The 27,336-nt window shown below is 38.5% G+C and overlaps 1 protein-coding gene across 2 annotated transcripts in view; it reads left to right on the top strand.

The window, feature by feature from the left end:
- Positions 1–27,336, top strand: part of ndufs3 (NADH:ubiquinone oxidoreductase core subunit S3) — a 129,536-nt gene that overhangs the window by 80,806 nt on the left and 21,394 nt on the right. For both annotated transcript variants that reach the window (XM_064337954.1, XM_064337953.1), the window contains exon 5: positions 3,616–3,741. In XM_064337954.1, the coding sequence (XP_064194024.1) occupies positions 3,616–3,741 (126 nt within the window). The remainder of the gene's footprint in view (positions 1–3,615; positions 3,742–27,336) is intronic.

Here is a 27,336-nt window from a genome sequence, read left to right as displayed (position 1 = left end):
TCTGCCAAATGCCTGTAATGTAAAGATGACAGAGGACGGAGAGGAATTGATCCTGAGTTTAAGTGAAACAACGGAGAAAAATTATGTGTTCAGGTATTTAGTAATTTAAGAACACACATTCAGGTGATTCCCGAATAAGATAACACAGCCGTCGCCAACCAAGCTAATCATCACAATTCATTGCAGTCTGCAAACACCAGCTAACAACTTGTCAACAGCTAACCACTAGCTAGCTACAATTTTTTCACTGTCTATTCTGTTCACAGAAAATAAATAAAATTAAGCGTGGGGAGGGGGGCTGCAAAAGACAAATTTAAACAATTAAACAAATACAGTACATATAGGAGGGAAGAGGTGGGGAAAAATGAGGGAAAAGTTGAAAAGTTTAGATTACTCTGAAATATGACTTTTGTAGTTTTTAACATTGACCAGCAGAGGGTACAACAAAAATGCAGGTCTCTACAAAACCAAAGTATGGTGGTTAATCAAAACGATTTGCTTAAAATTTATGTAGCTACTAGTACAGAGTGGGCCTAATAAAAATACCAGTTTTTAAACTGCCAATCATATAGATAGATAGAGTACTTTATTAATCCCAAAGGGAAATTTAAGTGTTACAGCAGCCACTTGACATGAATCAAAATACAAAAACAATGAGGTAGGTAAAAGAAACAAATACAATTAAAGGCTGAATTATATACAATAACTAAATAGACTAATTAAAATATAAAAAATAAATAGAATAGCTAAAACTAGAATAGAGACTAGAGAACCATAACTATACTATACTATTTGCTGAGTATGCTGTTAAATTATGTTAATATGCTACAGTGTACTACAATGTACATTAGTGCAAGTCAGGTGGATTTTGCTATGGTAGTAAGGTGCATGATTGTCCATGGATGTTAGAATTAAGTGTTCATTGATACTTGAATAATACAATATACAAAATTGTAGAATTTTATTTCTTTTGTACCACCCAACTAAAATGGCCTCCTTGGAATGAAGTTGGTTCAGTGTAAAAAAAAAAAAAAATAGCTTTGATGTAGTAAACTACTTTTGCCGTGTTGTTGTAGCTTAGCTTGCTACATTTCTCTGGGGGGTAGCTTCAGTGTAGTGAAGCTTCATTTAATGTAGAGTAACTGGTAGCTTAGCTCACTACACTTTCCAAGTAGCTTGCCCAACACTGGAAATAAGCTATTGTTTTGACATCCTGATCAAGTTGTTTACGTAATTTACACCAGCTACAGAAATACATTTTTGGGCAGGTCTGTGAAAAAGTGGGCTGGCCGACTAGGTGAGTTTTTTCAGAATACATATGCCACACGCATTATGCCCCGTTCCACCACTCCTTGGAGCTAATCCTATGGCACCACTGTATTCCTAACAGCAATGCAGCCATTATATTCAACTCTTCTGCTATATGCTGGTCCAAAAACCTAATTATGTAAATATTGTTTTTCTTTGTTAAATCAATATTACAGCATGACTAAGTACATAACAAGGAGAGCACAGTCATCACACCAACTCAAACCAACAGTACAACACCGCTGCCTATAAAACGTGCATATGCTTGTGACAGACACAACCTATTCGCCCTAATGAAGAGGAAATAATAAAAATTGGATGGCTGAGATGTACACCACAAATTTGGGGGAAAAATAACCAGCAAACTTAAAAACCCATGCCATCAAGCATCCTATAATATAGCATGCCCTTGCACAGGTAGACAATCATCAGCTTTATGACTTTAAAAGGCTAATAATTTCTGTAAATAAACTTGATTTTTACTTGTATAAACATTTTCAGTTTCAAACATTAACAAACTTAATGATCACATTATAGTAACACTGCCACGACAGGCATGAAAAATGTAGCTATATACAGCATCTTCGGAAAGTATTCATTACAGCCTTATATCCTTTGTCATTATAAAATTGATTAAATTCATTTTTATTCTCATAAATCTACACACAATACCCCATAATGACAAAGGGAAAACAGGTTTTTAGAAATTTTTTTGCAAATTTATTAAAAATAAAAAGCTGATATCACATTTACATAAGTATACAGACCCTTTGCCATGACACTCAATACTTTCCGAAGGCACTGTAATTCTAGTTTACCATTGACTGCTTGCTGCAATGGAGGTAACGTACCACTGACTAATTTGAAATGCACTTTATTATTAAACAGGGCAACCTTACCACAGTAATACTAGGTTTCTTTTTTACAGGTTTTATTTAATTTATTTTTTTGATAGTCCAGACTGAACTCTGGACTAAGTGGTTAGAAAATGGATTGATATCGCTCATGAGTTGTAGCTATGTTTCCCTCTTTGGCACTGCTAGTAGCGATACACACTGGTAGCTAAACTGGGTTATTCAGCCATACTGATACCGCTATACACACACACACACATACATACATACATAAATAAATGCAGCAAACATAGTAAGTTTGTCTTTCTCCTTTCTTCAGACAAAGTTGTCCATGTGCATGCACATGCGCACACACACACACACACACACACAGGCACGTACACATACACATGCATACTCTGCCTTCCTCTAGTTAGCTTTCCTGATTAGATTAGCCTGTGTATATTCTGTATGTTTGCATGTTTGTTTAATAAATTACATTAATAATCCTGGTGTCTTTGTCACATTAACATTACAGCTGAAATTGGTGTGAAATTAGTCTTTCCAAGAACTCCACCCTTCAGCTTAAGGATTAAATCTTTGATTCAATTATATTTGATCATTAATAATGGCAAGTTGAATTATGTGAAGTTCTAAATTTATGGTTAGACATTTTTTGTAATTTTCTGAGACTGATTACTGATTGCGGTTATTCTGCTACACCTACATATGTGGTGCCCCATATGAAGATATAGGGGTATATTCCCTAATCTGTTGTTGCAGAAAATGCTGGCTCTACAAAATATTAATATGTGGGTTTGATTATTTATGCAAGCAGCATATTTCAGTTTTTCATTTTCTTTAAAATATTGGCTGACCACAAATATTTGCTTTGAAAATGTATTGTTAGAGAATACAAGTTTACAAGAAAAATATTGACTGGAAAAACATTTGTATCATTAGTAACCCAGAAATTGATATCTGAATACTTTTGCAAGACACTGTATATAATATTCTTTCCAAATTTGCTCCACTATCTTGTGTTATTTGCATAAATATTGAATAAATGTATAGGGTATGTATGAAAGGAAAGGCATTCAGGATGAATAAATGTATAGGGTATGTATGAAAGGAAAGGCATTCAGGAATAGGGTGGTGGCAGCTACTCTGATAGATGCTGCATAAAACCAAATAATAGTTTGTGTTGTCCAAGCGGAGAAGCCTGTATATCTTGAAAGGGGGTATATCCTTGGTTGTATAATTGGATATTCCTTTTTCTGAATATGACTGGTTACCATAATTAGTGCTTAAAGTCACTCCTTGGTAATTGGGACCGAAATCCATGTCAAATGTCCCCAGTTCACATGTTCAACATAAACCCATGGCCATGCACATACATTGTGTGTAGATAACATGTGTGCCATTTAAAGTTGCCAACCTCACACATTGTCTTGATTGTCTTTGAATTTGACAGATAGTGTACAACCTGCTATCACTTCGCTACAACTCCCGGGTCCGAGTGAAGACTTACACCGATGAACTGACCCCTGTGGACTCCTCTGTCTCCATCCATCAGGCAGCCAACTGGTATGAGAGGGAGGTAAGAGTCCAGCTGTAAAATATATAGTCAAAGTACAGTACGAATGTGCCATCTGTATGAACACTTGTCATTTTAAAGGTGTTCATTGGACAAATGTATTTTCTTATAAGAATAATGCACCCAATATCACATTTGTTTTTAGTAAATTGGAGATTATCCTAGATGAAATAAGCCAGTACCTGATGTTGTTAAGAACCCCATTCCTGTGCTGTGGGGGTAAAAAAAAACTATGTGTACATTGACATTAATACTCTTTGCTACTTGTTATTAACTTTACAATTTACAAAATAAATCATCTAAACTTTTTGGGAGGTTTTCACATTACAAATTCCAGGGCTTCTGGAAGCTTTACAAGCTAGCATGCTGGTTGTTTTATTGGAAATTCAAGGAAACACATTTCCAGTGGTAACATGAGACCAGCCACATCCTCAGATTATGAAGCTTGGGGCTTTATTCATTAAAAAAAGACTGTGTAAAGATGGACACACAAGCAGCTTTGTAGCTTATCGTAAAGTGAGTTGTGGTAATGTCCAAATCGATGAGAAAAGCTTCTTTTATTTGTTTCTTAACACCCAGGAAAGCCTTTGCCGAACAACTAGCCAACTATACAGATCAATCTGGTGTGTGCTTATTATTAATGCGTGTGACCAGGTGGCTGTTTCGTTTCCATTAATGACTTGGAGCATCCAGAAGATGATGCTGTCAACGCAGCAAGCAAATTAGCTGAACACATTCAACATTAAACACTGAGCTAACTTAAAGTCAGTCACGTTGAAGAGTACAATTAATCTTAATTGGCGACACAGGAACCCTTTCGCGGACGTCACGGCCAGCACAAACCCATCAGTATTTCAAGGTGTAGACATCCACGGTTGTTGAGCGGAGAAGACACTTGGAGGTTCAACAGCACGGCTGCCAAGACTTACTAGGCAGGTGTACGACCTGGCTGCCTAGGAGTGTGGTAAATCGGATGTGCAACATGAAATAGAAAATATAGCTGCAAGCAGCAATGTGGGGCCCTACGAACATGTCCAAGCTGGGTAAATTCTAGGCGAAGGAGAAAAGAGTCCGAGTGGCATAGATTTCAGGATTTTGGACAATGTACATACCCGTGCGTGAGACGATCCATCTTCCGGTTCATGAGAAACATTACTTTGAAATATGAATGTGCATTAGCATAAAGTGCTAACTGTCACGCCACAAATCACGCAATTTTTAACAAAACGACTTGTCCTTATCACTCTTGATGGAAAGAATACCCAAGACTACACATTTGCGATGGTGACAGAATCAGGTAAAGCATTCATGAGAAGATGAGTTTAAAAGCGTTATATTAGCATTAGCTTTCCGCCAAAATTTCAAATGCCTGTAATTTCCTTGTTTTTTGAGATATCTGCAACTGCGCTGACATGCTACAACATGGCTGTGCCCTCTTCATGCCCAGTTATAAGCACTTGAAATTTGTGGGCAAATTTTGTTTTTTTTAAATACCAGTTTCTCTACCATCTTGGAATGGATCTCTTAGCTGTTAACACCCTATAGAGAGACATGCACCATACACGTGTATGGGCAAGTTCGGACCAATCGCACTTACGGTTTATTAGAAGAAACTTTTTATAGGTTTTGCCAAATTTTCAATCTGCAGGAAAATCCATCACGGCGGACTTTATAGGTTCTTAAGGCATATTTGTTCCTCATGAGGAATGACACAATACACCTGGTTTCATGAATTTTCATCAAACGGGCTGGAAATGCCAGCTTTTTGAATCGGTTACTATAGCGCCACCTATGGAAGAATCATGGTCATTCTTTCTGGCATAGTTACTCATGGTCTCTAGTTTTGACCTGGTAATTAGGGGTCCAAGCAGCGAAGCTGGTGGAACCCTATTGTATCTGTTAGGATTATTAGGGGTCCAAGCAGCGAAGCTGGTGGAACCCTATTGTATCTGTTAGGATTATTATTATTCTTATTTTTTTCCGCTAAAAGTGTCTGAGGCTCAGCAACCATAAGTCCTGGAGCAACCAAATTTGGCAGGTGGGTTCCTATGGGCCCCCACTACTCAGGCACTAAAAATCACGTACGTCGGCCAGATGGTGGCGCTATAACAAAGGGTTTTGCGTAAAAGGTCATAACTCCCACACCATAAGTTAGATGAACACAAAACTTCATCGACCTATACATCAGAATGTGCTCTATAACTTTGCCATTGGCACCACCTATGTCCGCCATATTGTTTGCCCGCCATTTAGACTTTTTAGTTGGGGCGTGGCAGTTTTCTCCGCTAAAATGTCTGAGGCTCAGCAACCAGAAGTCCTAGAGCAACCAAATTTGGCAGGTGGGTTCCTATGGCCCCCCACTACTCAAGCACTAAAAATCACCCATGTCGGCCAGATGGTGGCGCTATAACAAAGGGTCATACTTTAAAAGGTCATAACTCCCACACCGTAAGTCTGATCAACACAAAACTTCATCGACCGATGCATCTGAATGTGCTCTACAACTTTGCTTTTGGGACCACCTATGTCCGCCATATGGTTTGCCCGCCATTTGGCCGTTTCTATTAGGTGGGGTGCGGAAGAGCTGTGGCTCCAAATCTAAACGGTTACGACATCGAGTAAACTTCTTTACGGCAAGCGACAACCATGGCGACGCAAGTAATCCCACACCGTAGGTCTAGTTTTTATCAGTGAGGAGACGGTCTGACAGTGCCACCTAGCGTGCATGCTAGGACAGGCTACCCAAAGTTTCTTAGTAAAAGCTTTCTGAGAGGATGAATAATTACTTTTCTTTGGCATGGATCCATTTGAAGACAGTATCGGGTGAGTTCGTTAAGTCTTTAAATCTGTCATTATGGTGAGAAAAAGCTAAACCATTTTATTGGTAGTTTTTTAGTTTCTGTGCAAACGCGCGAAAACACGCTGGTATAATAAAACAATGACGGTAATACATATATAGTCCGCTTCGTTCCGTTGCTACCATAACATAACAGACTATCTTGTGTCTACAGCTGCAGTTTCTCGCTGCAATTTCTAACATTGAATATTCACAAAAGACGCAATTTATGCTGTACTCTGCCAATGTCTAAATAAATAATACGCTACGGTAAAGCTTTGAGAGGATGAATAATTACTTTTCTTTGGCATGGATCCATTTGAAGACAGTATCGGGTGAGTTCGTTAAGTCTTTAAATCTGTCATTATGCTGAGAAATAGCTAAACCATTTCATTGATAGGTTCTGAGTTTCTGTGCAAACGCGCGAAAACACGCTGGTATAATGAAACAATGACGGTAGCCTAATACATATATAGTCCGCTTCGTTCCGTTGCTACCATAACATAACGACCTACAGCTGCAGTTTCTCGCTGCAATTACTAATATTGAATATAAACAAAAGACGCAATTTATGCTGTAGTCTTCCAATGTCTAAATAAATAATACGGTCCATTTGAAGACAATATCGGGTGAGTTCGTTTAGTCTTTAAATCCGTCATTGTGCTGAGAGAAATCGTATTCTCAATTTAATTTCTAAATTGACTGTAAGCTTAGTGTTGTAACTAGGTAGTTGTTCCGTACGTGACTTAGTCTTAACTCGTCTTAACTATTGCTTGAATGTTCTCATAGACTGCGTTGTTGCTGTTCTTGTTTGTGTTAGCGTTAATCAGTTTAAACTACAGGGTCCAAGTTGAACTATGCGGTTGTTCCCTGCACTTGGAACGGTATTTCTCTCTATGGTTTTCGGCACGCTTATTCCTGGTTATGGTTATACACTTTGTTGTACGTCGCTCTGGATAAGAGCGTCTGCCAAATGCCTGTAATGTAGGCTAATGTAATATTCCGTAGCAACAAGATAAACCCGGCGTTAGCCCTGAAATATGCCAATACAGCAGTGAAAACGCTGCTCACTGAATAACGAAATAAACGAGACAAAGTTTTTTTTTTAAATTATGCCATGTCATTCTACATTCAATATCTGGGACTAAACTTTGAATAATTATACAATCTTACCACTGGTTTCACGCGTAGAGATGTCCCTATTGCGACTGAGTGATCATATATTGTCTTGGACAATCCGTTTGTGATTCCTGTTGCTTCTCATCTGCCAATAAATAAATAAACCGGTCGGCTGCTCTGCGCGTAGGTCGCGACTTGATAACTCGTCTTTTGTTTCGTTTTTTCTCAATGTCGTACTTATTATTTGAAATGTGTATTTATGTGTTATTATTCTATCTGTCTCTGAGGCGCTCTGAAATGTGCATTCTCTGCTAAACTGAGCAATGGATTGGAATATGTGTCTGACGTAGTGTTGCACGGTATACCAAAACTTCAGCACTTTCTCGGTACTTAAAAAAAAAAAAAAAAAAAAAACAGTTTCGTATTTGAATTTTCCGACGTTCGGTAGTTCTGCGTCAAATGTAAAAGCCAGGGAAATGTGTCTCCCACATTACTGATTTAGAGGATGAAAAATGTAGTTTGTCAGAATCTTCGCTAGATGACAGTAGCAACTAAGGTTGCCAAGTGAGGTGACCTGCGCTTGTGCATTCACTTCCCTGATACAGCGCAAGCTTTGACTCAGTTCATTTCAGTAGCAATAGGTGTTCCAATTTGGAAATATTTAATTATAGATAGATGCTTTATTGTTATTAAAATATGCTGTTTTTAAATCTATTTAAAGGTGAAAGACCTGTTTTAAAGATTATTTACTTTACAACTGTTTAATTTTTGAAATATATTTAACATGTTTTTCTATTATTCAGTGTTGTAACACTATAGGCCTATGCATATTAATATGTTGAAGAGACTTCAACTTACAGGTTGTTAATGAACCAGGTTGTTAATAAACCATGAATTAGAAAATGAGGTCAACCCTTGTGGACATTACGTTTCTGATCTATTAAGGTAATTTCAGTATGGTTAGGTACCGAGTATCGAATTAGCACCGTTTAAGTTTCAAGTATCATTTCAGTATTGAGTATCGTAATACTAAACCTGGTATCAGTATCAAAGTCAAAATTTCGGTATCGTGACAACACTAGTGTGACGCCTTTTTTAGTTGCGGCGCAGAAACACTGCAGCTGTGCACGCACACCGGACCATCTAAGTGTTACGACATGCCCTCTAAGTGTTACGACATAGTAAAGGCCTTGACGGGAATCGGCCAGGACACATCCATGGCGACGTAACCAAGTCATCCGACAGCGTCTCTTAGCTCAAAATTGGCCATAAGTCATCAATATTTCATACGATCATCATGATATTCAGTAGATATGTTGGGTGAAGGCATATGATCATGAGGACAAAGCCATTTTAAAATCGCTCCATAGGGAGCGCGATCCTGCCAATGCTTGGACCCCTCCCAACGCCGCTTGCGGCTTTAATTCTTATTATTTTTCTCCCTTAAAAGTGTCTGAGGCTCAGTAACTATAAGTCCTAGAGCAACCAAATTTGGCAGGTGGGTTCCTATGGCCCCCCACTACTCAGGCACTAAAAATCACCTATGTCGGCCAGATGGTGGCGCTATAACAACGGGTCATGTTTAAAAGGTCATAACTCCCACACCGTAAGTCAGATTAACACAAAACTTCATCGACCGATGTATCTGTGCTCTACAACTTTGCCATTGGGAGCACCTATGTCCGCCATATTGTTTGCCTGCCATTTGGACTTTTTATGAGTTAGGATGCGGAAGAGCTGGAGCTCCAAATCTAAGTGTTACGACATCTAGTAAACTTCTTTACGGCAAGCGACATCCATGGCGACGCAAGTAATCCGACACCATAGGGTCTAGTTTTTATCAGTGAGGGGAGGGTCTGAACATCGGGGAAGCAATGGAAGACAGTGCCAGCCAGAGTGCATGCTAGGCTATTAAAAGTTTGTTAGTAAAAGCTTTTTGAGAGGATGAATAATTACTTTTCTTTGGCATGGATCCATTTGAAGACAGTATCGGGTGAGTTTGTTTAGTCTTTGAATCCGTCATTATGCTGAGAAATAGCTGAACCATTTTATTGGTAGGTTTTGAGTTTCTGTGCAAACGCGCGAAAACACACTGGTATAATAAAACAATGATGGCAATACATATATAGTCCGCTTCGTTCCGTTGCTACCATACCATAACAAACTATCTTGTGTCTACAGCTGCAGTTTCTCGCTGCAATTAGGCTACTAATATTGAATATATACAAATGACGCAATTTATGCTGTACTCTGGCAATGTCTAAATAAATAATACGGTACTCTGAGTGTAGGAAGCAGGTAGCATGGATGGCGAATTGATATTTCGTTTTTTGCTACTAAAAGTTTGTTGGTAAAAGCTTTTTGAGAGGATGAATCATTACTTTTCTTTGGAATGGATCCATTTGAAGACAATATCGGGTGAGTTCGTTTAGTCTTTGAATCCGTCATTATGCTGAGAGAAACTGTATTCTCAATTTAATCTCTAAATTGACTATAAGCTTAGGGTTGTAACTAGGTAGTTGTTTCGTAGGTGACTTAACTCGTCTTAACTATTGCTTGTATTTTCGCATAGACTGCGTTGTTGCTGTTCTTGTTTGTGTTAGTGTTAATCGGTTTAACCTACAGGGTCCAAGTTGAACTATGCGGTTGTTCCCTGCACTTGGAACGGTACTTCTCTCTAGGGTTTTCGACACACTTGTTCCTGGTTATGGTTATACACTTTGTTGTACGTCGCTCTGGATACGAGCGTCTGCCGAATGCCTGTAATGTAATGTAATATTCCGTAGCAACAAGATAAATCCGACATTAGCCCTAAAATATGCCAATACAGCAGTTAAAACGCTGCTCACTGAATAACGAAATAAACGAGACAAGGTTTTTAAAAAATAATACCATGTCATTCTACAGTCAATATCTGGGACTAAACATTGAATAAATATACAATCTTACCATTGGTTTTACGCTTAGAGATGTCCCTTTTGAGGCTGAATGGTCATATATTGTCTTGGACAATCCGTTTGTGAAATATACGCGCATTTGTGATGCCTATGGGTAGGCTACCTTCAAAAATAGCTGTGTAATTCCACACCTGTTGTTTACAGCGTTGTCGCCCTTTTTAGACCAATTTGGCTTGCTTGACAATTCATTTATTCAGTAGGTGAGAGTATAAGCTTTCTAACGATGTATAACATGTCTGATTTTGCTTTTGTAATAGCGTTTCATAGGTCAGCGTAACCGACAATTTTCTTATCTGCCAATGTCTAATTAAATAATACGGTAGGCTACTCTGCGCACAGCCCACAGGTCGCAAGTTGATATTTCGTTTTTTGTTTCGTTTTTTCTCAATTTCATATTTATTATTTGAAATGTGTATTTATGTGTTATTATTCTATCTGTCTCTGAGGCGCTCTGAAATGTGCATTCTCTGCTAAGATGAGCAGTGGATTGGAATATGTGTCTGACATAGTGTTGCACAGTATTCCGAAACTTCAGCACTTTTTCGGTACTTAAAAAAAAAGAAACGGTTCGGTATTAGAATTTTCCGACGTTCGGTAGTTTTAGGTCAAATGTAAAAGCCAGGGAAATGTGTCTCCCGCATTACTGATTTAGAGGATGAAAAGTGTAATTTGTCAGAATCTTTGCTAGATGGTAGTAGCAACTAAGGTTGCCAAGTGAGGTGACTTGCGCTGGTGCACTCAGCTCCTTGATACAGCGCAAGCTTCGACTCAGTTCACTTCAGTAGCAATAGGTTTTCCTATTTGGAAATATTTTATTATAGATAGATGCTGTATTGTTATTAAAATATGCTGTTTTTAAATCTATTTAAAGGTGAAAGACCTGTTTTAAAGATTATTTAGTTTACAACTGTTTAATTTTTGAAATATATTTAATATATTTTTCTATTGTTTAGTGTTGTAACACTATAGGCCTATGCTTATTAATATGATGAAGAGGTTTCAACTTAAAGGTTGTTAATAAACCAGGTTATTAATAAACCATGAATTCGAAAATGAGGTCAACCCTTGTGGACATTACGTTTCTGATCTATTAAGGTAATTTCAGTATCGTTAGGTACCGAGTATCGAATCAGCATCGTTTAAGTTTCAAGTATCATTTCAGTATTGAGTATCGTGATACTAAACCTGGTATCAGTATCAAAGTGAAAATTTTGGTATCGTGACAACACTAGTGTGATGCCTTTTTTAGTTGCGTTGCAGAAACACTGCAGCTGTACATACACGCCGGGCCATCTAAGTGTTACGACATGCCATTTAAGTGTTACGACATAGTAAAGGCCTTTACGGGAAGCGGCCAGGACACATGCATGGTGACGTAACTAAATCATCAGACAGCATGTCTTAGCACAAATTTGGTCATAAGTCATCAATATTTTACTACGTCAGACACATATTTCAATCCATTGCTCATCATGATATTCAGTAGATATGTTGGGTGAAGGTATATGATCATGAGGACAATGCCATTTTAAAATCGCTCTATAGGGGGCGTGATAGTGCCAATGCTTTGACTCCTCCCAACGCCGCTTGCGGCTTTAATTTATATCATTTTTGGTCAAGGACTTTTTGAGTTATTTGACCATTTCCTACTTCGTAGGACCCCTAATAATAATAATACTAACAAAAACAATAGGGTTTCTACTTCATAGGACCCCTAAATATAGCTGCAAGCAGCAATGCGGGGCCCTACGAACATGTCCAAGCCCGGTAAGTACTAGGCGAAGGAGAGAAGAGTCCATGTGGCATAGATTTCAGGATTCTGGACAATCTACATACCTGTGCATGAGAGGATCCAACGTCCGGTTCATGAGAACATTACTTCGAAACATGAATGTGCATTAGAATAAAGTGCTAACTTTGTCACGCCATTCCCTAGATTATTATTGTAAAAAGTTATAAGCATTTGAAATTTGTGGCCAAATTTTGTTTTTTAAAAAATACCAGTTTCTCCGCCGTCTTGGAATGGATCTCTTAGCGGTTAACACCCTATAGGGAGACATGCACCATGCACGTACGTGGGCAATTTCGGACCTATCGAACTTACAGTTTATTAGAAGAAACTTTTTATAGATTTTGCCAAATTTTCAATCTGCAGGAAAATCCATCATGGCGGACTTTATGGGTTCTTGAGGCATATTTGTTCCTCATGAGGAATGACACAAGTACACCTGGTTTCAGGAATTTTCATCAAACGGGCTGGAAATGCCAGCATTTTGAAATTTGCTTTTTGAATCGGTTACTATAGCGCCACCTATGGACGAATCATGGTCATTCTTTCTGGCACAGTTACTCATGGTCTCTAGTTTCGACCTGGGAATTTATATCATTTTTGGTCAAGGACTTCTTGAGTTATTTGACCATTTCCAGGAAAAGAATAATAATAATAATACTAACAAAAACAATAGGGTTCCTACTTCGTAGGACCCCTAATAATACTAACAAAAACAATAGGGTTCCTACTTTGTCGGACCCCTAAATATAGCTGCAAGTAGCAATGCGAGGCCCTACGAACATGTCCGATCTGGGTAAATACTAGGAGAAGGAGAAAAGAGTCCAAGCGGCATAGATTTTGGACAATCTACGTACCCGTGCGTGAGACGATCCAACTTCCGGTTCATGAGAAACATTACTTTGAAAAATGAATGTGCATTAGCGTGAAGTGCTAAATTTGTCACGCCACAAATCACGCAATTTTTTACGAAACAACTTTTCCTTATCACCCTTGATGGAGAGAATACCCAAGAGTACACGTGCGATGGTGACGGAATCAGGTAAAGCGTTCATGAGAAGATCAGTTTTTAAGCATTATATTAGCATTAGTATTATGCCTGTAATTTCCTTCTTTTTTGAGATATCTGCAACTGTGCCGACATGGTGCAACATGGTAGTGCCTTCTTCATGCCCAGTCCGTTTCAATTCCCTAGATTATTGTTGTAAAAAGTTATTAGGACTTGAAATTTGCGTTATATTAGCATTAGCATTATCTTCCCGCCAAAATTTCAAATGCCTGTAATTTCCTTGTTTTTTGAGATATCTGCAACTGCGCTGACCTGGTGCAACATGGTACAACATCTTCATGCCCGGTCCGTTTCAAGTCGCTAGATTATTGTTGTAAAAAGTTATAAGCATTTGAAATTTGTGGCCAAATTTTGTTTTTTGTCAAAATAAACACTTATTTCAATTTTTATTCTTGCAACATATTTCAAAAAAAAGTTGGGACAGTAAAGCATTTACCACTTTGTAATGTTGCCATTCCTTTTCACAACACTTAAAAGACGTTTAGGGACTGAAGACACTAAGTGTTGAAGCGTTTCAGGTGTAATTTTGTCCCATTCTTCCTGCAAACAAGTCTTAAGGTGTGCAACAGTACGGGGTCTTCGTTGTCGCATTTTGCGTTTCAAAATGCGCCACATTCTCTATTGGGGACAGGTCGGGACTGCAGGCAGGCCAGTCCAGCACCCGCACCCTCTACTTCCGCAGCCATGCCTTTGTAATGTGTGCGGAATGTGGTTTTGCATTGTCTTGTTAAAATATGCATGGGCGCCCCAGGATGTCGTCTTGATGGCAGCATATGTTGCTCCAAAATCTCTATGTACTTTTCGGCATTAATGGTGCCATCACGGAAGTGTAAGTCCCTGGCTTTTGGACTTGTTGCTGGTCCGGAGCACACGGCGTCCATTTCTTCCAAAAAAGACCTGAAATACTGATTCGTCTGACCACAATACACATTTACACTGTGTGATGGTCCATCCCAGATGCCTCTGAGCCCAAAGAAGCCGACGGCGCTTCTGGACATGGTTAACATAAGGCTTCCTTTTGGCACAGTAAAGTTTTAACTGGCATATGTGGATGTAACTACGTATTGTAGTGCTTGACAAAGGTTTTCCAAAGTAATCCTGAGCCCATGTGGTTATATCGCTTATAGATAAATGATGGTTCTTGATGCAGTACCGTCTGAGGGATCGGAGAGCACAGTTAGTCAGCTTAGGTTTGCGCCCTTGCCGTTTACGCAATGAAATTCCTTCAGATTCCTTGAATCTTTTAATTATGTTATACACTGTAGAGGGTGAAATATTCAAATCTCTTCCTATCTTTCTTTGAGGAACATTGTTTTTAAACATTTCAATAATTTTCTCACACATATGTTGGCAAACTGGCAATCCTCGGCCCATCTTTGCTCCTAAAGGACTAGGCCTTTCCTGGATGCTGCTTTTGTACCAATTCATGATTACAATCACCTGTTGACATCACCTGTTTCAAATCACATCATTATTTAATTATTTTACCTCATTACTAGCCCTAAATTGCCCCCGTCCCAACTTTTTTTGGAATGTGGTGCAGGCCTGAATGGCAGGAATGGATGTATATTTACAAATGAAATGAAGTTGACCAGACAAAACATGAAAGATCTTGTGTCCATACTGTCTGCAATGAAATACAAGTCCAAGTAAATTTACTGCTTTCTTGTTTTATTTGCATTTTCCATACCATCCCAACTTTTTCCCGAGTTGGGTTTGTAATACCAACGAAAACAATAGGGTTCCTACTTCGTAGGACCCCTAAAAAAGTGAATGTCCGGGGAAGGGAAAGAATGGTGAATTCCAAGAGCGGCATGACAAGAATAACAATTCACAAAAAAGTACAGTGAAAAAGTGTTACTTAATAATTGCGATAACCACAGTGCAGATAGTGACAGGCTATAAACGCACAATATTTGCACAGACACACACACACACACAACTGAGGATTGGTAGCCCAAGTGTTGCCAAAGAAAAAAAAGTTACAAAACTGAACAAAGCTAGCTATAACCAAAAAGTAGAGGAAGACTACCTACCTAGAGACATTCAAATCAATAGCCTACCTAACTACTCTAGCTAATAAACATAAATACAGAGGGTGGCAACCACTCCTAGTCTAGTGTGTCTATACAGTAAAACCCATTAATCCTATGTGCGAGTTTACTGTGACCTGTACAAATGCCTCAGCGTGGCGGACAAATGAGACGGTAACAAACAGGTTAAAACAAGGGAAGTGGGTACACTACTCACAATACTCAACCAGGCATTAACACGTAGTACAAATACAGACAACCAACGATTTACACAGTATGGGAAAATAGCGGAGAGAATAATGGCAACAGCAGCAAAATACGGGATGGCCCAGCAGCTAATTTAAATCGGGCGTTGTCTTTGGATTGGTAGAACCAGGGGCCAGCAGGATGATTATGAAGGGTGGAAGAATGGCGAATGGCAGCGGTTTCTGGAAAGAGGGGGGAAAACAGCAAGAGAGAGGGAGAGAGTGAGGCCCTGTCCACACGTATACAGATTTTTTTTTTAAACATAGTTTTTCCCCTTCCGTTTAAAAAAAAAATCCCATCCACACGACCGGCGTTCTAAAAAATAGAACGTCCACACTAGAACGCTAAAACTATTTGAAATGCTCACGTAAGTATGCCAGGCCAGTAGGCGGCGAAGAAACTGTACGCCAAACACCACAGTAGAACATTACGAGCATGCATATTTTTTGCTTCTTTCTCTTTACAGCAAAATATGAAGATGGCAAAATCAAAGCGGTAGTCTGCCATTTTTCTTGTTATTGTTTCTGCCGCATGCGCAATACACCAATTGCTTTCAATACTTTCAACAACAAAAAAAGGCAGTATACAACAAGGCTTTGGTAGGAAGCGAAACAAAGAAAAAGAGACAAAAAGGAAAGGGAAGAAAAACAAGTAGTAAAGGGGCCCTAGTGTCCCTTACCTAAAATACCTGGCCAGGTGAGTGGGTGGTCTGAGCTGCTATTGGTTGTTTATTATTTTATGTTCATTCAAATGTACATAAAATGTAACTTTACTAAATTACATAGCTATTTGCACAGCTAATGCTAGCTACCGGACCATGTCAAGAAAGACAACATAAGACAAAGTTGCTCACAGCATCCAGCTCTCATATCAGGTAACGTTGCGTTAGCTAGCTAGCAAATGTAATTAAAACAATCTAATGTCGGCTAGCAATTAGAAAAAAACGCTAGCTAACGCTACCGACCGGTACCGAACTCGCAAACCGTCTCTCGAATGCAATGCTACCTTGTTGCAACGTTGCAGTGTAGCTAACTTAAGGCCAGTTCAGATCAATGATTCGCAACGAGACTGGATGCAACTTGCAAAATTCCAAGACGTCTGATTGCAAACGTTCTAAAACTGTACTTGGCGATTTGACAAGGACGGTCTTTTAAAACCTCAGGGCAGGCAACGGCTCTGCTACTAGCCAGTTCACACCGCTGCAATTTTCTCTGCAACATTCTAAAACCGTTTCGCCTCGTTGCGAATCATTGATCTGAACTGGCCTTAACGTTACCGTTATTTACATTGCCATCGAGTTCATCAATATATTATAATGATCGGAATGAAGCCGGGGTATGTGGAGCAGAGCCGGGTCTGATTTCTGAAGACGTCATGCAGTATGGATTAGCATTGTTATTATTTTATTACGCTTCCTCATATGTTCCTTCAGCCTTTATGCCCTTTTTGATGAAATCTCCTTTGTTTTTGTTTTATTCTTCTTGTTCTGATTGCTAATTTAACACCCAGCTCAGCTTTATTCTCGAACAGTTTAGCTAGCAAAACCAGAAACACCAGGGGTAACATTTTGCAAGGCAGTTGTTTCAAAAATACCACACAACAATCATTCACGAAAAAGACTGCTTATTGTGCACGAGATACATAATTGCACGAGCCACAGCGAATCCCGCAAATTCTTCTCTGCAGTGTAAAGATGTTCATACCAGGCAAAAGGTGGATAAAGAACGTTTGCAGAAATTGATCATCACTAATTCTACCCCAGGTTTGCTACGCCATTTTAACCTGGCTCGGCAGTGTAAAGACATCTTGAGTTAGCCTAATGTTAGACAACGAATGAGTATGTACATGACGTTACTTTTATAACAACCGTTTTTTATTCAGTAAATAGTAAGGGTTATAGTTGGCGTGCCAACTGACTGACGTCACACAGGCGACACTGGTTGGATCCGGTTGGATCTATGGGAAGTGAGGTCCAAAAACACACCTGCAATTACCGCTTCTCGCCATTGGCACCGCCATAGAGAACGAAACTGAAATCTTCGAGATTGTCACTTTAATATGATTCCACTTTTCTCCATTTGTTGGCATGAATAGAGTGGCCTTGAAATACCAGGGGTGCCCGCTAGTCATTGGCTGTGCTCTATAGGAATATAGAGTGATTTATTCATGCACCAAGCTGAAGCAGTTTGAAGCTATCGCACTGTGGAAGGTTCACACCTCATGGCATGGTTAAGGATGCATGAACATTGTTACTATGCCTCCACTACATGCAAAGAGGTTGTTAGGGTTATGCTTAGCTTTGATCTTAGAATTACAGGTGGAGATCCAGAAGGGAAGTGGTAGATAAGGTAGGAATGTTGAAATTAACAGATACATGCTCATTTAGGAGTTTACAAAGGGATACTGCATTTTATATCCCCAGAGAGAACAAAAAGGAAAAAAGAAAATAAAATTGATTTTCAGTTGTACTACAAGTGATAGTTAACATCATGACTGCTTATGATATCCCTAAGGGGGGACATGTGCAAAGAAAAGAGCAAAGGACCCAACACAGACCTTGCAGTACTCAAAGGTGTACCCTGAAATAGGCAGGTGGCTTATTGTTTACTCAAACAGCGAGATCCGGCCATTCTGTTCTCGCCATTGTGTGGCTTTGCAAGGCTAAACAGATAGCTGATGAAAGAAACTCCCAGAAAGGAGTTTGCTTGATTTTGTTAACTTTACTGGTCCTTTCGTTTTGTTTTTCTTTTTGTAAAACAGAAACACATAATACAAAAGAAAATGTAAACATAATGTTCCCACGTACATGCAGTGGTGGACACAACTCCATTACTGGAGTCAAAGTATAGATACTCCTGGTCAAATATTACTCGACTACAAGTGAAAGTTGTTCAGTCAAATTTTTACTTGAGTTAAAGTACTGGAGTACTTGCTTTTAAAAATACTTAAGTATTCAAAAGTACATTTTATTTTTAATGTCAACGCACTGTTGTATTGTTTCTACGATGCATTTACAGACGCTCATTTGCAGATGTATTTTTACTGTTATTAAATAGCAACACATGATAGATGGGTTAAATTGGCATTTGTTTGTGTTAGTGTTAATCAGTTTAACCTACAGGGTCCAAGTTGAACTATGAGGTTGTTCCCTGCACTTGGAACGGTACTTCTCCCTAGGGTTTTCGACACACTTGTGGTTATGGTTATACACTTTGTTGTACGTCACTCTGGATAAGAGCGTCTGCCAAATGCCTGTAATGTAATGTAATGGGAGGTGGGTGGAAAAAGGTACAAACCAATGAATATCTCAGCTCAAAATAGTTGTAACTTTAATGTATTGTGTACATAATTGTAATTAAGGAAAACAATGTTTTAAAAAGAATGTATACTATTGATGCAAGCTTTTACATAATATATTTTAAGTTTGAGTGTCATTAATGCTGATAATTTTTTTTACCCACGAAAATAATCGGTCATCCTCCTCTTGTCCTCACTTTTTCTTCCTTTATCCATCTTTCTTAAACTGGTGAGGCGCAAAACTTTCCTTTAATTAATTTTCAGTGATTAACAAGCATGCAAACATCTGACTAATCAAATGGAAAGGGACACAGCGGAGGACGGAGTGTAGCACAGTGGGTAAGGAACTGGGCTTGTAACCGAAAGGTCGCAGGTTCGATTCCTGGGTAGGACACTGCCGTTGTACCCTTGAGCAAGGTACTCAACCGAAATTGCTTCAGTATATATCCAGATACAATGTAAAAAAAAAAAAAAAATGCCATGTTGTGTAAGTCGCTCTGGATAAGAGCGTCTGCTAAATGCCTGTAATGTAATGTAAAAGCTTCTTCGCATTGTGTTAGGGAGATTAAATGATAAATGCGATTTAGAAAAATCCGTTTTAATCTCTAAGCAGTGGCGGAATCTTCCCCTGATTTTCCTTCGGTATCAGTACAATTAATCCACAAATAGGCTACTCAATACTATTATATATAGCCAGCTCTCCCCAAATAGGCAGTTTTAGCGAGTAGCCTAGGCCGTGTAGCCTACATTTATTTTCATTTGCAGTACGAAATTGTGCACAATTTTAATCAACATTATTTGCGGATACACTTCTTTCTCCGCACTCGTATTCATGGCAAATATCTGCAATGCGTAGGCTAGATTGTAAACACAATTGAAGTGCAGGTTTTGTTTTTGCTGGTTATTCTGAGAGCTAACATAGTAGATAACAGACTGGTGTATCTTGTTTGTTAAGTGTAGACTACTTGGTGATTAAAACGGATTTTTAACGGATAAATTGAATTTATGATTTAATCCCCCTAACATGGTATGAAGACGCTGTGTGTTAGGCTACTTGTCATTTGATTAATCTGCACCAATTTTCAGCTCACCAGTCGCCGCTGAATAAAACGTTACGTATGTGGGAAATATTCAATCCTAGCTTAGCTGCTGACCAGCAACCTGCTGATTTTGCTTAAGCAATCAAAGTTGCCATTAATAATAGCCGGCGTTCGTGGGGGCTGTTTATTCACCTCTCTTTAAAATGTTGCATAGATGAAATTACATGTTAATGAAACTACCTACCGCGCCTGCTTCCAATCAGTCAAGACAATCAACGATATTTTTCTTTCTGTGCTGTCTATATAAACAACTGTTCCTCCTGAGTTTTTTTTCTTCGGACTTTTGATTGGTTGAGCGAGTAACTGGCTAGAGGGAACACGGACTGGAGCCTAAATGGACTGGATTGTCATAGTTATTTGTATAACTGCCGGTCAAAATTATTTATTTATTTACCAAAGGTGGGTGGACGCCGTCCACCCCCAATTTAACCCCTGATGATAGATAGTATTGCCTGAAATGTGAAACAGTTGGATGACCCTTCGCTCAAATTCCATAAAATTTCATCTGACCAATCCTAGCATAAAAACTGCAACCACTACAAGCTCAGACAACTTCATAATTAGCAAACGGGCTACCGTTAGCTAACGTTCACATACCTCAACATGCTTTTTCAGGTTGGACGGCGAGTTTTTGAATGCAGCGATGTAGTTCGTGCGTGGTAAACAGAGCAAACATTTAAAACAATATGAATCTTTTTGAATTTCACAAATCTCAAACATGGACTTGAGATATGGCCATGGGTGCTCTGGTGGCAAAGAATCATCCTTATCTTCTGCCATCGCCATAATTACCGCCGCCAAGTTCAAATTGAACTGTTCAACTACTGGTGCAACAAGCAAGCACTTTGAACTTGACCAGCAGGAGTAGGCTACTGTGATTGTTTTTTCTCCTGTGAGGAACACAGTGTGTGGCCAATCGCATTTTAGAAAATAAAAAAATATTCAACTGTTGACTTCAAAGCTATGCTTCAAAGTAACAAGTAACGACAACCTTCATAGAAATGTAGTGGAGTCAAAAGTATGATATTTATCTTTCAAATGTAGTGGAGTAAAAGTCATAAGTTTCCAAAAAAATAAATACTCAAGTAAAGTACAGATACTCAAAAAATGTACTTAAGTACTGTACTCAAGTAAATGTACTTTGTTACTGTCCACCCCTGCGTACATGAGCATACATAAGCATTCAGCTGGAACATACTCAGATAGCTCCATCTAGCTACACAGTTACACCACATTTTTCTTACTTTTTAATCTTACTGTAGTAATAAACATACATTTGGCTAGTATATGAAGGCAACAGAAAATATTTCGGTAGTCTAAGTATAATAGGAAATTTTGAATTGAAACATAAGAATTCAATGTTCTTAACCTTCCACAAGTTACGCCACACATAAGCTAGCTAGCTAAGTAGCAACGAGTAGGAGTGTAGCTTGCATTTTACACTGTGATAGCAATAAGTAAGATAACATGTTATTCCTAAAACATTTAATAATGAAAAAGAAGTACCTTAATTACAGACATACAGTTGAGGCCAAAAGTTTACATACACCTAGGCTGAAGATATTCACAACTCCACAAATTTCACCATACATTTCTTTTGGCAAGTGAATTGGGGCATCTACTTTGTTGACATCAGAGGTAATTTTGAAACAATCGATTAGAGACAGATTTATTTCAGTTTTAATTCACTATATCAGAATTCCACTGGGTCAAAAGTTTACATACACCAAGTTGACCGTCTCTTTAAACAGTCTGGAATATTCCAGAAATTTATGTAATGACTTTTTAGAAGCATCAGATTGGCCAATTGTCATAATTAGGTGTTAATTGGGAATTGACATCTATGGCTGTATTTAAGGGCCTACCTATAGACGCTTTCATCGGACGCACATGCGTTGCCAAGGTTATGTGCTTGGCCCTAAGTTAACCTCCGGTCTGTGTTTGTTTATTATTGGGTTTGTGTTTACTGGCTAATATGGCACAGATTACAAATGGAGTGAAAGTTAAAACTGATGAGCAGACTGATGTTGGGCTCAGGTTGTTGTGCTGTGGGGTGCAACCTGGAACAAATGCCATTTTGAAAATTTGTAAAAATACATTATTTAACTTTGTAACCCCACTAGGGAATTTTGAAATGAATTGCTTGAATCTCTGCTATATTATTATAGGTGGTGCTTGCCCATTGTTATTTCGTATTTTTGAGAAATAACTGGACATCGTTACCTGTTAAAATGTAAGTCCTGTAAAAATACACATATCTGTTCAAATAAATAAACCAAATTCATACATACACATTTAGTAATACTAATACAGCCTTATTTACTATATCAACTTTAAGACAAGCAACACGCTCGTAATTGTCTCATCGTGACCCATTAAAGCCAATGGCGCAGACGTTGATTCATACTTTCAAACTGCTTTCCCAACGGCTATTTTGCGTCCTGCGACTTGAGTTACAACAGTGAATGTGTACGGATTCCTAGACGTGCTGATAGCGACCACCCTTTCTCATATTAACCTCAAATACGCAAGACAGGATACTTATACAGTATGCTAGCAAATTTATGTTAAGTTCCATTCATTTATATAGGGTTGTGGATACACGTCCCCTTAGCAACCAAAAGCTAGCGCTGGACCACCTCTGACTTATTTGCCGGCACAGAAAAAAAATCGTGAAAGTGTTGAAAAAATAACCACGGGAGGATAACAAGGACATTTTTTCCTACTTATCGGTAACAACCTGTACCTAGTTATTTCACCTATTTCATATATAGTTGCAAATCAGTTTACATTTTCCTGTCTGTCGAACGAAGGTGGTCGAATAGGTGCTCTCACTGTAGCACTGACTTTGTTTCAGGTAACAAACTCATAAGCGATAGCTAATAGCTAGCTGACCAGTAACAAGCCTTCAATAGTTATGAACAATTAGCTAACTAAATTTATTGTAGCTAGCTAGCTAGCTAAACGTAGCTAACAGTGTATAAATTATACACAGAAACGTTAGATCAATGCTAGTAGTTGATACACTATAGCTACGTTTTGAACGAACGTTATGATACCTGTTTCCAATGACTTGACAATGTTACATTACCTGATCTTTTTTGTTGTGGTAACCTAGCAAGATGACCCAAACTATTAGAGCCACAATGTTTTTCCATCAATGCATGCTATACAAATAAATACCTATAGTAATTGCATTGGCTACACATGCTGCCCAGCACTAGCCCCATTTTGTGTCATGTAATCATCGTTTTTAAGCAATGTAATAGAAAGAGTGCACTTTTTACACAAGAATGTGCATGTAACCAGAATAGTTATGGATTATGCAAGGAATGTATGGTGCTCCGCAAGGTGCAATACTGTCAACAGTTATCTGTTTCTGTCGCTTGTTTTTCTGGTAGTGTAACGTTATCGCATTTGAGTTTGGCCAAGTAACGGTTCTTTTCTTCAACTGGTAAGCCCAAATAATACTGGTTAGACATAGTTTTAACTAGCTAGCTAACGTAATTTACTTGTTATTTATTTTGCTTGTTATCAGAAATAGTCTAGAGGGACTCCGTTGTTATTTATTGTTTGCGGAAGTCTGCCGGAAGTTAAGTTAGGGCCAGAACAACGCACATGCACAGTAACATTTGTTTATGTTGTTACTGTTGAAAGCGTCTATAGAGCCACTGCCTTTTTGCCCTTGATACCATGGGAAAATCCGAGCAACTCAGCCAAGACCTCAGAAAAAAAATTGTGGACCTCCACAAGATCGGTTCCACCTTAGGACCAATTTCCAAACAACTGAAGGTACCACGAGCATCTCTACAAACAATTGCAAATATACAAATATAAAAATCTTGGGACACTGCATTGTTAAGGAAGGAAGCACAAATTAACTCCCAAGGCTGAACAAACTTTGGTTTGAAATGTTCAGCTGAACCCCAAGACAACAACAAAGAAACTGGTGAAGGTGTTGGAGGCATCAGTACCAACATATCTACATTCACCATTAAGAGAATCCTACATTGCCATGGCCTGAAAGGCTATTGAGCAAGGAAGAAGCCAGCATAAAAAAGCCAGAATTAAGTTTGCAGGTGATCACCAGGACCTAGACCTAGCCAGGAGTGTTCTCTGGTCAGATGAAACGAAAATTGAACTGTTCGGCCATAATGATCAGCCTATGTATGGAGGAAAAAGGGTGAGGCTTTTAATCCGAAGAACACCATCCCATCTGTGAAGCATGGGGGTGGTAGCATCATGTTGTGGGGGTGTTTTGCTGGACAAGGGACTGGTGCACTTCAGAAAATAGATGGCTTCATGAGGATGGAGGATTATCTAGAAATCCTGAAGCAACACCTCAAGACAACAAAGTGAAAGTATTGGAGTGGCCATCACAAAGCCCTGACCCGAATCCCATAGAAAATTTGTGAACTGAACTGAAAATGCGTGTCCGAGCAAGGAGGCCCACAAACCTGACTGAGTTAAACCAGTTCTGTTCGGAGGAATGGGCATAAATTCCAGCAAAGTATAGTGAGAAGCTTTTGGAAGGCTACCCCAAGTGTTTGATTCAAGTTAAGCAATTAAAATGCAATACCAAATGCTAAAAAAGTGTATGTAAACTTTTATGCTTTATAATGGACAAAAATAATTTTATTCATTTTGGAGTGATTTTGAATATGTTCAAAAAAGAGCAAATTTTTGATTTTCTGCCTAGACAATTGCATTTATGGTACTTTCTTCTTAAATTATGAATATAAGCTAATCTATTGTAAAAGTATTGTAAATGGTACAAATCTCTTGCTTCATTTAAGCAATTTCTCAAGTTTCTGTGATGCTCACATCTGGAGTTATAAAGCTTTAAATAGGGTACCCCCTAAATGGGCAAGGATTGGCCAGATTTGGAATGTGCACAAAGGGGTTAATTATATTAACAATTGGTTTGTAAAGAACAGACAATAGCTCCTTCAGTAGCTTTGTGGGTATGGGGTCAAGAGTACAGGTATTTGCTTTGGAAGAAGAAAGTAGTTTGACGTCCTCTGTCAGAAGTAAGGGAGGAAAGGAGTCAAGTTGTCCATGTGTCTAGTGGCTAATCATGCCCTGTACTTCGGCAGGGAATACAGGGATTAAGTATCACATCAAATTTGATGATACCCAAATTCCAAAAATCTGCAAAACATCAGAAGACAGAATAACAGTAATTAAAGCCACCAAAAAAGAATAGAATTCAGGCAGCTTTCCAGCTTGGACACTTTTTAAAAACGGATTGATAGAATGTATCATACATGTTGCAAGCCAGTAAACCAAGTCTCAAATTAATTAACAATAGTGGCACAATTTATGCATAAAAACTAAAATTTAACTTAACATAGCACCCATGATTTTTCCACATAGATACTTTGTTATATAACTTTAAATGAGAAGTGTCCATATAATTACGTTTTATCTGGTGAAAAACACCTTTTCAACGTACAAAAATGTCAAGTTACTCACACATACATATAGCACTGTCTATGAGTAATTAAATCAAATTGGCAAAATCAAGGCCTGCCATTATAAGTATTGCTATCAAAATTATGCCAATTTAGAAGAAATAATATTGGCTATCTTACCTCACACAAATTAAACAGGCTGCATTGCAAAGCAGTGCTACCGTTTCAAGTAACCTGGCCCTGTGTTTTTTAATCTTTTCTGAAGACAGTGTGGTCATTCACATGAATGGAATGGAGGAATGGAGTTGGCAATGTAGTCTGGGGCAAGATTGTGAAGGGCTTTGTAGATGAAGAGGAGGACCTTGAAATCAGTACTGGCTTTAATGGGGAGCCAGTGAAGGGTGTACAGAACCGGGGTTGTGTGCTCTTTACTGTGCAGGTGAGGACTCTGGATTAATTGTGAGAGGAAGTTGGAAGGAATACCAATGAGAAGTGATTTGCAGTAGTCGAGGCGTGATGTCATGGTGTGAACTAAATTTTCAGTATCAGGGAGGAATAGGAATGATCTAAGAAGGGCGATATTACAAAGATGGAAAAATGGCACTTAATTGATATGGGGCTGGTACATGTGAGTGTACTGAAGATAACACCTAGATTTTATAGTTTATGGAGATTGTGTCAACATTCTTCAGAATGGTTTTAGTCCCAAGCTCAATATTCAGTTCAGTTTTAAAACTGCTACATTCAGGTAGCAGTTCAGGTTGATGGCTTCCCAGCAGGCAGTGAGGCAGTAGAGACCTCAGCAGAGCTACTGCGCTTGGCCCTGTTGTTTATTTGGCTGTTGTCTGCATAGAAATGATATGCATAGAAATTATTGTCTGCATAGAAATTATTTCCAAAACTACAAATACTATGACAGAGGGGGAGTATGAATATGCAAAATAACAGAGCCCTATGGAACATCCTGAGTGACAGGTGTAGGGCTGGACTTAGAGGCTTGACCTAACAAACTTAAGTGTGTTGGTATGACTTAGACCACTGGAAATCAGGGAGAAGGGTGGATATGTAGAACTACTAAAGCAAGCAGTGTACCCAGTGTCTCCAAATCTATCCAAAATGTCTAAATTATGCATTGCTGTAAATCACAACATAATCACATATTTCACTACAAATCAACTGTTTTGACTCAAGAAACTTGCTGTTGCATCATGTTCAAGTGGGAATGACAAGCTTTCCGTCAGTACAGTGGTCGAAAATATGTAGGGGTCCTGAAACATATCCAAAAATGAATAAAATGCTTTTTGACCATTATAAAGGATATAAATGAGCCCTTTATGAAGGTTTAAGATGAGACATTGATATCATATTATAAAATAATGCAAAAACATTGTCACACAATGCAGTACAGTACCTAAATGTGCAATAATTAACTCTCATATGTATTTCTGTACTCTACAGTGCAGGGGACATGCCGCTACTTCTCATAGTGGGGCACCAACATGTAGAAGATATACATCTATATCCTCACAGGTGGCGCCAGCATGTAATAATCGTTCTCATAATTTTAAATATACAATTGGCAATTTAAATGAATAATTAAATTTATTATTATTATTATTATTATTATTATTATTAAAATTACACATTAATTGTGCATCTTAACCAAATCATAATATCATATTCAGCTAATACCAAACGAATATATATGATTCAGCTAAGAGGTGAAGTTATTCTACTA

Source organism: Anguilla rostrata, chromosome 5 (genome assembly GCF_018555375.3).
Source record: "Anguilla rostrata isolate EN2019 chromosome 5, ASM1855537v3, whole genome shotgun sequence".
Lineage (NCBI taxonomy): Eukaryota > Metazoa > Chordata > Actinopteri > Anguilliformes > Anguillidae > Anguilla > Anguilla rostrata.
This window is presented reverse-complemented; position numbering and strand designations above follow the sequence as displayed.